The sequence below is a fragment of the Mustelus asterias genome, chromosome 14 (assembly GCF_964213995.1).
Source record: "Mustelus asterias chromosome 14, sMusAst1.hap1.1, whole genome shotgun sequence".
NCBI lineage: Eukaryota > Metazoa > Chordata > Chondrichthyes > Carcharhiniformes > Triakidae > Mustelus > Mustelus asterias.
Genome location: NC_135814.1, coordinates 39,015,648 through 39,029,133, shown reverse-complemented (window position 1 = coordinate 39,029,133; position 13,486 = coordinate 39,015,648). Strand labels below are relative to the sequence as shown.

The 13,486-nt window shown below is 44.1% G+C and overlaps 1 protein-coding gene across 1 annotated transcript in view; it reads right to left on the bottom strand.

Annotated features, from left to right (window-relative positions):
• Positions 1 to 13,486, bottom strand: part of lrp2a (low density lipoprotein receptor-related protein 2a) — a 297,083-nt gene that overhangs the window by 140,223 nt on the left and 143,374 nt on the right. The window contains exons 26-29 of the mRNA XM_078228217.1: positions 5,423 to 5,651; positions 5,139 to 5,316; positions 3,803 to 3,931; positions 1,375 to 1,538 (exon numbers count right to left, since the gene is read on the bottom strand). Coding sequence (XP_078084343.1) covers positions 1,375 to 1,538; positions 3,803 to 3,931; positions 5,139 to 5,316; positions 5,423 to 5,651 — 700 coding nt within the window. The remainder of the gene's footprint in view (positions 1 to 1,374; positions 1,539 to 3,802; positions 3,932 to 5,138; positions 5,317 to 5,422; positions 5,652 to 13,486) is intronic.

Genomic DNA, 13,486 nt, shown 5'->3' with positions numbered 1-13,486 from the left:
GAAAGAGCAAAAATATAAACAGGAAATGGCAAGGCATATTGATAAACTAATCCTCCAAGTGAGCAGTTGGATAACTGGCCTCAAAAGGATATATACATATCTTGCAACCCTCCTAGATATCAGCACTCCCTCAATTCTGGCCGCTTATACATTTCTAATCATAACTGTACCACCATTGTTGTCTTCAGGTGACTAAGCCCCAAGCTCTGGAATATACCTCCCTACACCTCTCCGCCTCTCTACCTCATTTTCATCATCTGAGACACTTCTTAAAATGTCCCTCTTTGACCAAGTTTTTTGTCATCTGACCTGATTTCTCCTAATGCTCCTGTGAAGCATCGCGCGAATCTTCATTATGTTATAGACACTATAAGCTTCTTGTTGTTGTTGTTTCTGAGTTAGAATAAGTCCACAACACACAAAAACACAAGGCCTGGATAATAATGCTAAACCGCACACAAGAATATAGCCCCACTCAACCATAATCACAGTACAGTGTAACACTCACACAACAGTGCAAATTTATTCCCTCTGCCACTGTAAAATAACAATAACAAGCAGGATTTTCCAATCGCGCTCGCCCCAAAACCGGAAAATCCTGCCAGAGGTCAATGAACCTCTCCATGGTCCGCCCCTCACCCGCTCCAATTCCTGTGGTGGGTGAAATGGGAAAATTTGCCCCCACTGGTATTATAAACACAGTGAGTGGGATTTTCTGGTCTTGCCCAAGGTCAACAGACTTGTCTGTCAAATTCTCCATCCCACCTGCGCTGATTCCCATGGCGAGCGAGAGCAGAGGATTTAGGCCAATATTGTTATTTATTTAAACAGCAGATGAGAGTGTGCTGCTTGTACCAGTTTTACTTTTACACTGCTCTAAGCACTGCCTTCAAATTAAAAAAAAACATTTATGTAGTGGGGAGGGGCAATCAAATTACTTCATTAAATCTTCTGGTCATATTTTAAATTATGGATCGTCACACATTCATCAATTGTTTCTGCAATTTTACATTTGTTCATATTTGGGTTTTTTTAAACACACCGTTCTTACCTTGGATCTTTCCTTAATTGATACTTTCATGTGTATATAATTTAAAAGTGAGTGATAAGGGAGAACCAGCTTTTCTGAGTTACTGGTTCTGGCAATGTAAGGGAGGTAAATTAGCAGAAGTGGTAATGGTGAATTTACTGAAGCATCCCAAGTTAATGATTTATTCATTATTCATGTGGCCTCAGCCTAAAGTGCACAGCAGGTATGAAAGAAATTCAGACCAGTAGTGCAAACAGCATGTTAAACAGTGCTCATTTGTCATCACTTCCCAATTGTAAGTGACTTCTATCTCACTCAATCTCAAGAGAACGACTTGTACTTACTGGACGTTCTACCCAATATAGCACCTCCTCTTCATCAAAGTCAACATCGTAACCATTATGGACTCCAGCTACAGGAACCATGGCATCACTAGATTTGTCATCAGGGTCCAGAGAAATGCCAAAGATGATGCTGTCCCTCACGATAATGAGGAATGGCTGTTCAACTGGGAATGATGAAAGAAAATAATTTAAATTCTGGAGCAAAATTAAATTTTTTTAATAAAAGTCTAAGCCTGTACCAAAAGAGAGATGCAACAGCAGAGAATTTAATCTCAGTCACTAATACATAATGAGGCCTAATTGAGAGTCCAGAAATCCATTAGTTTGTTGAAACACATGTGCCCCAGGGAAAGCACTTGTTGATTGACAGCTCAGGTTCTCTGATTTGTGCTGTCAATTTCACAATGTTTATTTATTTACACAAGATAGAGGTTTCAAATGCTTGCAGTTTCAGCTTTTGATAGTTTCAAAGTTCAAAATGATTGACACTTGTGCTTTTTAAAGAAAGACTTTAAAGCTTTTTTTAAAAAACACATCCTAGTGTAACTATATGGCTGTTTGCTTCTATACCGTATATTGTGGGTGAATGGGGACAATAGCAGTCAAAGGAGGTGAGTGTGTAGGAATACCTTGGCTTGGAGTATGAGGAGTCACAGGGGGTGAATAGGCAGGCATAATTTGGCATGGAAAGCATGAGGAGGACCATTTGAACTTACCTTTCAAAAGGTTCACTTAGGCAGAATATGGTTCACGAAACCTCTGCGCTGCCTTGAACTGGCATATTGAAAAGCTGGTCCAATTCCTTGAAAATCATAGAGGATGTGGACATCCCTATCTGGGCAATGGAGCCGGCCAGGTCGGAAGTGCGGAATGAGGACTCAAACTAGGCAGCATCTTTAAAAGGCATTCTTCAAAATCAGAAATCCCAGGAATGGGGTTGGGAATCTGGGACCTGACTACCATTTTCTTAAGGGTTCCCAAGTCACCCTGACTCGGCAAAAATCCATTATGCGAAACATATCCTCATGGGTACTTAAGATTTCGTGTTCTTGTGAATTTGTATCTGACACAGCTGTATTAAGGCTTTGGATAAGCCAAGAAAAAAACTTCCTGCTGAAAATCATTGTTGGCAGCAAGTAGTTCACTTTTTCAACAGGGATTAAGTTATCACTAAACTGCTACTGAGGAGCAAACATATCAATTAGCAATGATTCCAAATCTTTCAGCAGCAAATACATTTTCAACATTTGCCGTTATCTGCAATACTCGTCAGGATATAATTGGAGCATCAGTGAAATTGCAAGCAATTAAAGGAATAAAAAAACCTTTCATCATCTTTTCGCATAATGTCATGAATGGATCATGGTTGAAAGTAATTCCCAAAGGAAAAATACTAATGCAATTTCAAAAGTGAACAGACTTATAGATTAGAATTATTTCAATGTACAGCGAGTGTTGTTGCATTCTAAGTGAGCGCCTATACAGTATGAGAATAATAGTGCAAGCCAAAGTGAAACGTGAGCCTTCAATAAATACTAGCAGGGATAACAAGAACACAATTGCATGCAGGAACTGTTCAATCCAACAGCCAATTAAATTAGTGAGCCCTAGTGTTGGATTCCTATTATAAAAGGCACAGAGATTATCTCTGAAGCCACTTCAATGCCCAATTTTAATCAGAAGATGTTATTCAGACCCATTCAATTTATTGAATTTATCAGGTCCTGAACAATATTTTCTGCCGGGGTTAATGCAGGTTTAAAGAAATCTGGAATTGTACCACAAGAAACAGGTGGACCAAATCTGATGAGAAATCCAATGCTCATTTTTATACTCCCTCGCTGTATTCCTTTTGTATTTTGAGGGTCAATTAATGGAGAAGACTACTGAACCATTTACCACAGTCTTTCCATTCTTTAATAGCTTCAGATACAAACACTTTGTCACACAGTTTTAAAGTTTAGTTTAATTATTAGTGTCACAAGTAGGCTTACATTAACACTGCAATGAAGTTACTGTGAAAATCCCCTAGTCGCCACGCTCCGGCGCCTGTTCGGGTACACTGAGGGAGAATTTAGCATGGCCAATCCAACTAACCAGCATGTCTTTCGCACTGTGGGTGGAAACCGGAGCACCCGGAGGAAAATCCACACAGACACGGGGAGACATGCAGACTCCGCACAGTGACCCAAGCTGGGAATCAAACCCAAGTCCCTGGTGCTATGAGGCAGCAATGATAACCACTGTGTCACTATCTCACCCTTTTTAAAGGTCTTTACACTTTTCCTCCAGACGATAGATGCTTTGGAACAATTTTATATGGTTCAAAGATCTTTAATGTTGCCTCTATATCACCATAATTAGATATGATAATGATTATTGAATTACTGATGTTTTTGTGACGAGAGAAATAGGAATAGTGTCCTACCTTTTGCACAATGTTTTAAATCCGCCATCAGGTTCCAGCCTGAGGGGCAGACACATGAATAGAATCTAGGAGCCGATGCAGAAAGCAGACACAGGTGGCTGCAGGGATTGGATGAACATGGATTCCAAGCTGGGAGACAAAACGTACAAATATCTATAATCTTTCTGTAATTATCATAGATGTCAATCAACTTTACAATTAAAATTTGACTCTTTCAAAGTCTACATGAATTTAAGATTTGGGCAAATGTATTGTTGAGAAAACTATATGCATTTTATGATTGTAATCTAGTCACAAAGGCAGAAGTTGAAAGAATATTAACCAAAAAGGAGGGAATGTGATCTGAATTTGTCTGTACTGTTTGTAATTCTTACTTTTAACTCTACTAAATCATCTCTGCCTTGTCTTAGGAGTCACACACAACTGGGCTGGATTCTAAGGCAGCCCTTCACAATGGAAACCAACGCGGCCAGGACCACTTGATAGTGGGATGGGCCCAGCATCAGTCTCCCAGTACTGACAAACCTCCCCCAATTATGTTGTAGAACAGAAGGAACTGACACCAGGTCCCCAGTCGGTGGCGGCAATAAGGCACTCTGGGATGGCTGTGCAGCAAAAGCTGTCATAGTTGCCGGTGGCATCGTCTTGCTTTCATGCATTTTTTGCTGATTGAATGACCTGGCTTTGGGCAGGAGGTTAGCCACTGAAAGCATTCCTTTGCCTTCAACTTCCAGCTCCCGACAACCTCCACTGCCCGCCCCCCACCCTGCCCTCCCCCACCTCCCCCCTCCCCTCCCCCACCTCCAACTGCCTTCAGTCATCAGTGACCTGGAGGTCCCTCCATGATCCTGGGCCTTGGTTGGGTGCAGTGTTGCGAGCTGCCACTGGCGATGATGATCTATCAGCCCCTGATTGGCTGGCAGCTCTCAGTGGGCAGGAGTTCTGCTGCTGGGGGCCTCAATCATAGGGAAGGCCGACAGTGGCCAATTAACTGTTCAAAGGTGCTTACCTCCTTTGGGACTGCTCCCTCCCACCAGATGAAACTGGTTCTGAATGGTGAACGAGACTCTCATAAGCCTGACAAAATCCCGGCCAGTAATTAAGTTACAGAGGAGTTAGGAGCAACCAGAGAGAAATTGTTTATATTTGATTTTCTATTCTTTGACTTACACCAGGATGGTCTTCAGAGTCCATTTAGCTGGACAACTACATGCCAAGTGTAAAGCACAAAGTACGCGATCCTAAAATGTTAGTAAATTCCATGACATGACATTCCAAAGATACACAATTTCATAGGTCCTTTATTAGATAAGTATTCATATGATTTTTAACCTACCGGGTGGTTGCCTAACAGAATGGACAGCAACTATTCCTAGGGGCTGAATTATATTATTGAGCATCACAGTCTGATTCTTTCCGTGCCATTTATTTGCTCTAATAACACGGTTAGATCGTCGTTCAGTCCAATACACAAAATCCTCAAAAATGGTAATGTCATGTGGGTGTTGTAGGACCTACAAAACGACATGCAATTCGTGAGCGGTTTATATGAACTATATACATTCTATAGAAGAGCATTGATTTTTTAAGTAACAGGCAAATAGTACTTCATTTACTTACCAAGTCACTCGCCAAAACCTGCCTCCTGTTGTTTCCATTGTAATCACAGTATTCAATATAATCCAAGTACGCGTCAGCAAAGTAAAGCAGTTTAGTTGGATAATCAATACTTAGACCATTGGGCCAGAAGATTTTATTACTTATGAGGACAGTTCGTAACGTGCCATCCATACTGGCCTTTTCAATTCGTGGGTTCCTTCCCCAGTCTGTCCAGAACATTAGATGAGTACTAGAAAGTAAAACATAGAGTCAGTTTAAAATCAGAGGGACCACCAGCAATTGTTATTCATTGTTATACTGATGGCTTCTTCTCGCACCACCCTCTTCCAGACAATCTGGTTCACAGAGCTATTATTAAGATCTTTATGACTAAATTGCAGTAAGTATGATTCAGTTGAAGACAAGCAAATCTGCTTTTCTTTCCTATCAAAGGAGAGGCAGCATGGTTACCTCCTCACAGCATTTCAGTTTGTTAACCAGTTGAGAGCTGATTAAGTTCACCCAGTTGAGACAAGAAAGTTAATAAAAAGATATCCTTGCCATTGAAAACAAAAGGTTTGATCAGGATTTATTACATCTGGGGTTCTGTAAAACTCTGAAAATACATACAGTGCTAGTACAGATGGAACAATATGCACCAAAGCAACTTGCCAAGACTCCTTCTCAAGGGCAATAGGACTGCACAATAAATGCTGGCCTTGCCAGCTTTGCCCGCATCCCATAAACAGATCAAATAAGGCAGATTATTTTGTCCATAGTGCACAGAACATTCCTCCAATGCATACTACATGCAACCCAAATTCCATCAGCGTCAGGAATTCCCTCGCGGCTTCTCTCACTCTGCTCCCACAACTTTGATGGAAGTGCAGGAAAATCCTGTGCGTGGGTTGAAACCAAACTTCCACCAGACTTACAGTGCCAAAACAAGAGAAGCCGGTGGAAATTTGTAGGAGAAGTCTGATAAACAGTAATTGTTCGAAAGTGGATGCTTTCCACTTTCTAAGGACTGGTGTTGAATCCTACAGAGTCAGTTTCAGATTGCTTGGTCAGAGCGCGTGAAATACAGTCCTGTACATTGGGTGTAGATTCTTTGTAACTTTTAAATGATCTTTATTTGATTTGATTTATTATTGTCACATGTATTAGTGTACAGTGAAAAGTATTGTTTCTTGCGCGCTATACAGACAAAGCATACCGTACATAGTGAAGAAAAGGAGAGAGTGCAGAATGTAGTGTTACAGTCGTAGATAGGGCGTAAAGAAAGATCAACATAATGCAAGGTAGATCCATTCAAAAGTCTGATGGCAGCAGGAAAGAAGCTGTCCTTCAGTTGGTTAGTAAATGTCCTTAGACTTTTGTATCTTTTTCCTGAAATAAGATGGGAGAGAGTTTGTCTGGGGTATCTGGGGTCCTTAATTATGATGGCTGCTTATCCAAGGCAGTATGAAGTGTAGACAGTGTCAATGGATGGGAGGCTGGTTTGCATGATGGGGCTTTGTTCATGACCACATGCAGTTTACTGCTGTCTTGGACAGAGCAGGAGCCATACCAAACTATGATACAACCAGAAAGAATGCTTTCTATGGTGCATCTATAAAAGTTGGTGAAAGTTGTAGTGGACATGCCAAATTTCCTTAGCCTCCTGAGAAAATAGAGGTGTTGGGGGGCTTTCTTAACTATAGCGTCGGCATGGAGGGACCAGGACAGGTTATTGGTGATTTGGACACGTAAAAAATTGAAGCTCGTGGCTATTTCTATTTAGTCCCCATTGATGTAGACAGGGGCATGTCCTCCACTACGCTTCCTGAAGTCGATGACTATCTCCTTCGTTTTGTTGACATTGAGGGAGAGATTATTGCCATCGCACCAGTTCACCAGATTCTCTGTCTCTTTCCTGTACTCCGTCTCAGCATTGTTTGAGATCCAATCCCCTATGGTGGTGTCATCAGCAAACTTGAAAATTGAGTTGGAGAGGAATTTGGCCACATTGTCATGGTGCTGGCTGATGCAAAAACAGCGCTCGTTAATAATGAGTGGTTCACATCTGCTGAGGTTTTTAAAAAAGCACCCCTTGATTCTATTATTGTGTTACTGATGGTTGAAAACTGTAAATCCTCGTAAAGGTGATAATTAAACATTATGGGCGGGATTTTACAGCCACGCTCGAAACCATAAAATCCCGCCCAAGGTCAACGGACCTTTCCAAAATCGACCCCTCGCCTGCTCCGATTCCCAGGGCAGGCGGGGCGGTAAAATTCCAGCCCAACTAATCAATGTTTCTATAATGTCTAGATTTTAAAACATCATTCATTTGTACGGGTATTTTATCAGAACTTATTTAATTAAGCAAAGGTGATGGCCAAATAATATTATCGCTAGACTATTAATCCAGAAACTCAGCTCATGTTCTGGGGACCTGGGCAGATGATGGAACTTGAATTTAATAAAAAAAATCTTGAATTAAGAATCTACTGATGACCATGAAACCATTGTCGATTGTCAGAAAAAAATCATCTGGTTCACTAATGTCTTAGGGAAAGAAATCTGTCATCCTTACTTGGCCTGGCCTACATGTGACTTCAGAGCCACAGCAATGTGGTTGACTCTCAACTGCCCTCTGAAATGGCCTAGCAGGCCACTCAGTTCAAGGGCAACTAGGGATGGGCAATAAATGCTGGCCAGCCAGTGGCGCCCATGTCCCACGAATGAATTTTAAAAAATCATCAGCAAACGAATGTACTGGAAGTACTTAAACCTTCACCTTAAATAAAAAGTAAGCTAATTACTAAAATATGTTGAGGGGAGGGGGCTTCACGAGCCCCTTTTGCTGCGGGCGGGAATTCCAGTGTCCAACTAAATCTGGCAACAAGGCTAAAACGGGATTCCAACTGGGTGGCAAACCCATCGTCATTCACCCAGCCCACCTCACCAGTGCCGATCCGATTAGCACAGACGCTGGACAGGAACCGCATAGTCATGCAAATCCAATGATTTACATCCCATTAGATGCTGGAAGCTCGATTCCGCGGCCTCCCGCGATACACTCACCTCCCAGCAGGAACTGCACCAGGCAAGCTTTGGTGATGGTCTGGACATTCGTGGACCTGGCGTGGTGGACTCTGAGAGGTGAGGGGGGGCGGGGGGGGGGGGGGGGGGGAGAGTCCCCATGCATCCCTCTGCCATTCTGAGACTGTAAGGGGAGTGTCCCCCATTGGACCTGGGCATTCGGGGGCTCGGGTGGAGGGCAAGGAATTGACCTCTCCCCTGGGATGGAGGTCTTGTGGCTGGACTTCCCTTTTTAGCCCTGGGAAACCTGAAGATCGCTCTTTGCTTGATGATTTCAGGCAGCTCTCTGGCCATGTGTTTCCAATGTGAGGGTGAGCTAGTTAGAAAAGGAATGCTATCTCAGTTCCGGGCAAAGAGGCCATATCAGTTACAGTTCCCATCCCAGGTGATTCCTGCATAATTGCTGCTTCTAAGTGGCTGCATGAAGAAGGTGTGTCTGTGGGTCCATCATAGACAGGTGGCCAGCATCATAGGCGATGTCCATGTTTTATTGTGCGAGCAACAATGCTGGCTTAAAATCACATGGGATTCGGGGTGGGTTGGCTAGATGCTTACGGGACTGGATTGGTTCACCTGAAGAAGGGGCTTGGAGCTCCGAAAGCTTGTGTGGCTTTTGCTACCAAATAGACCTGTTGGACTTTAACCTGGTGTTGTTAAACTTCTTACTGTGTTTACCCCAGTCCAACGCCGGCATCTCCACATCTTGGTTATAGGAGACAGAGAATAGTGGTGGAAGAGTGTTTTTCAGAATGGAGATCTGTAGCTAGTGGTGTTTCACAGGGATCAGTGCTGGGACCTCTGTAGTTTGTAGTATCTATAAATGATCTGGGGGAAAATGTGGGGTGTCTCATTAGTAAGTTTGCTTACTAATGAGATATGTAGATTGGTGAGGTTGCTGATAGTGCCAGGGATTGTCAGAGGGTACAAAAGGATATAGATAGATTGGAGACTTGGGCACAGAAATGCCCAATGGAGTTTAATCTGGACAAATGTGGGGTGATTTTGGAGGACCAAATTTAGGTGTCAATTATACTATATTGGCAGAACCCTTAGGAACATTAACATACAGAGGGAACAGGGCGTGCAGGTCCACAGTTCCCTAAATACAGATGGCCAAGGTGATTAAGAAGGCATATGGCATGCTTGCCTTCATCGGCCAGGGCATTGATGCAAGAGTTGGGAAATCATGTTGCAGCTGTATTAAACCTTGGTTAGGCTGCATTTGGAGTATTGCGTGTAATTCTGGTCACCACATTACCAGAAGGATGTGGAAGCTTTGGAGAGAGTGCAAAGAAGATTCAGAAGGATGTTTCCTGGTCTCTAGGGTGTTGACTATGAGGAGAGGTTGAATAAACTAGGCTTGTTTTCACTGAAAAGATGGAGGCTGAGGGGAGACCTGATAGAGGTCTACAACATTATGAGAGGCATAGACGGGGTGGATAGTCAGAGGCTTTTTCCTAGGGTGAAAGTGTCACTTACAAGGGGGCACAGATTCAAGGTGAGAGGGTGTAAGTTTAAGGGGGATGTGCGGGGGATGTTTTTGATGGAGAGCGGTGGATGCCTGGAATGCGCTGCCAGAGGAGGTGGTGGAAACAGGCACATTAGCAACATTTAAGAGGCATCTGAATGGGTACATGAATAGGGAGGGAACAGAGGGATATGGACCAAGTAAGGGCAGAAGGTTCTTTTAGAACAAAGAACAGTACAGCACAGGAAACAGGCCCTTCAGCCCTCCAAGCCTGTGCCGCTCATTGGTCCAACTAGACCAATCGTTTGTATCCCTCCATTCCCAGACTGCTCATGTGACTATCCAGATAAGTTTTAAACGATGCCAGCGTGTCTGCCTCCACCACCCTACTTGGCAGCGCACTCCAGGACCCCACCACTCTCTGTGTAAAAAACGTCCCTCTGATATCCGAGTTATACCTCGCCCCTCTCACCTTGAGCCCGTGACCCCTCGTGATCGTCACCTCCGACCTGGGAAAAAGCTTCCCACCGTTCACCCTATCTATACCCTTCATCATTTTGTACACCTCTATTAGGTCTCCCCTCATTCTCCGTCTTTCCAGGGAGAACAAACCCAGTTTACCCAATCTCTCCTCATAGCTAAGACCCTCCATACCAGGCAACATCCTGGTAAACCTTCTCTGCACTCTCTCTAAAGCCTCCACGTCCTTCTAGTAGTGCGGCGACCAGAACTGGACGCAGTACTCCAAATGTGGTCTAACCAGCGTTCTATACAGCTGCAACATCAGACTCCAGCTTTTATACTCTATACCCCGTCCTATAAAGACAAGCATACCATATGCCTTCTTCACCACCTTCTCTACCTGTGCTGCCACCTTCAAGGATTTGTGGACTTGCACACGGAGGTCCCTCTGTGTTTCTATACTCTTGATGGCTCTGCCATTTATTGTATAACTCCCCCCTACATTAGTTCTTCCAAAATGCATCACTTCGCATTTATCTGGATTAAATTCCATCTGCCATTTCTCCGCCCAATTTTCCAGCCTATCTATATCCTGCTGTATTGTCCGACAATGTTCATTGCTATCCGCAAGTCCAGCCATCTTCGTGTCATCCGCAAACTTGCTGATAACACCAGCTACACCTTCTTCCAAATCATTTATATATATCACAAATAGCAGAGGTCCCAGTACAGAGCCCTGCGGAGCACCACTGGTCACAGACCTCCAAGCGGAAAAAGACCCTTTGACCGCTACTCTCTGTCTCCTATGGCCAAGCCAGTTCTCCACCCATCTAGCCACCTCTCCTTGTATCCCATGAGCCTTAACCTTAAATTTTCTTCAGTTTAGGTAGGGCATCATGATCAGCACAGGCTTGGAGGGCCGAAGGGCCTGTTCCAGTGCTGTACCTTTCCTTGTTCTATCTGTGTGCTTGTAGGGAAGGACAGCTTATAACAATTGGGAAAGGGTGAAGACTGGTGATAGCAGCCTTATCTCTTCATCCTGAACTCCAGGAGGAAGTGCTTGAGCTTTGAGAACAGCATGTGATCAGATGAGAATGGAGAGACAAGAGCAAGAGTGACTTAATGAACGGACACAGGAAAGCCTCTGACAAACAGGAGGCATAGATATCATGTGTGCACCACTGGTCACATGGAGCTCAAACTAGGAGTGGACTGAAGAATGTGATGGAGTGCAGATTCTAACTACTCTTCTTTCTCACACAGGTCAAAGACAAGAGCAACCAGTTGCTGAGATCAGGAGACTGAAAACGTAAGAGGATACAACATCACTTCATTCCCTGCACCTTCCACCAGTGCAGATACTCACTCTCTTGTCGATGGATATTCATACATGATATGGGAACACAACCTAGTGCGCACAGCACAAACACAGTCAAGTTGGGGACGATCTTATCAAAAAAATTTGAAGTGCTGAACGAGCGTGAAAATGAGAGAGAATCACACTCATTTTTGGGGCAAGCTTCCAGATGCTATCCTATGGCACTTTGGACAAAGAAATCCCAAATCTGATTCCCCCCAGTAAGGGGAGTGGACAGGGTCTATTCATGCTGGGAAGCTGACTGCTGGCTGCTATTGCACATGCACCTCAATCTCCCAGTGCATTGTGTACTGTGATCAGTAGCCCCGATACCTGCAACCCCCCCCCCACCCCACTGGCCAATCGCTGGTTCCGATAACTCCCTCCCTGGCTAATTGCTGGCTGCAATAACTCACCCCCCCGCCCCCCCCCCCCCAACCGACACCCGGCTGCTTGCCATTGCCACCCTGTCATAGCTCTGCCCCCATCTTGGTCCCACCTCCTTCAGGCCCCACCCCCTTGGCACTACGATGGATGCATACAGCGGTCAGTTTATGACTCCTGGCTGAACATACCAAAGAAAAGAGGTGCAAAATTCCCTCTGTCTAACAGTGCTCATTAGATTCAATAGTTGCAGTGACCAGGATATCCAATAGTCAACAGAAGCACTTTTCAAACATAGCTTCAAAGTGGACTGTAATTATCCTGCATCCAGTGTGAAACCCAACTCGAGTTGGGTCAGAAACTGACCTCGAACCAGTGGTGCAAAATAAATATGGCTTGTATTAGAAACCCTCCAAGCAACTATCTTATCCATGGGTTAGACTTTACAGGGTGATGGGCAACCCAACCTAAACGTTGGTCAGCACCTCGCCAATGTGAAATCTGGCTGCCCTACAGTGATAGGCTGAGGGTGATTTTATTTGGATCAGAGTGGGCCTTTCACCCCTTAGGGACAGGAAGTCAGACTCTAGAGTGCTGCCAGCCAATCTGATTGGCCAGGAGCTCTGTATTCCCAGCAGAGCCAAAAGAGAGCATTGGTCACTGCTGGGACTACAAGCAGTCCCGAGATAAAGTGAAGATGTCTCCTGGATTTCAGGTTAGTCTGAGCATTTTTGGTGGGCACTGATGGGATACACCAGCAAGTGTGGGGAGAGATGGCTGAGGCTTGGGTTAGAGAGGCTGGGGGGGAAAGGAACAAATGGATGCTCCAGGTAGGCATAGGGGACCCTCGAAAGGAGGTACACCCCCCCTCCTGCCTGCCAGCAGCCCATACAGTAAACGTTGCTGTGCTGGTTTCCCCTCATCCCGTTATCCTGAAAAATTACAGCAGAGGCAGAATGAGGTCCTTAAATTCAGTTAATTGTGCACTTAAGGGCTTCATTAGTCCTAAGGCTAGGTAGGCTGCCTGATGTCTTACCCCCTATTATATGGGGAATATTTGGGAGGTGATTTTGATTTGATTTATTATTGTCACATGTATTGGTATACAGTGAAAAGTATTGTTTCTTGCACATGGGCGGTAAGGCAGTGGACTGACAACTCACTGTATTTTACGAGCTCACATCTCTGCCTTCAAATACAATAGTGGGGGTCCCAATAATCCATCCCCATGTCTTTCTGTTGATTAAACATTATGGGAAATGATTTGATGTCTGAAGGCTCTCCTTAACTTGAAAGCTTTTGTTACAACATAGCCATATATAAATGT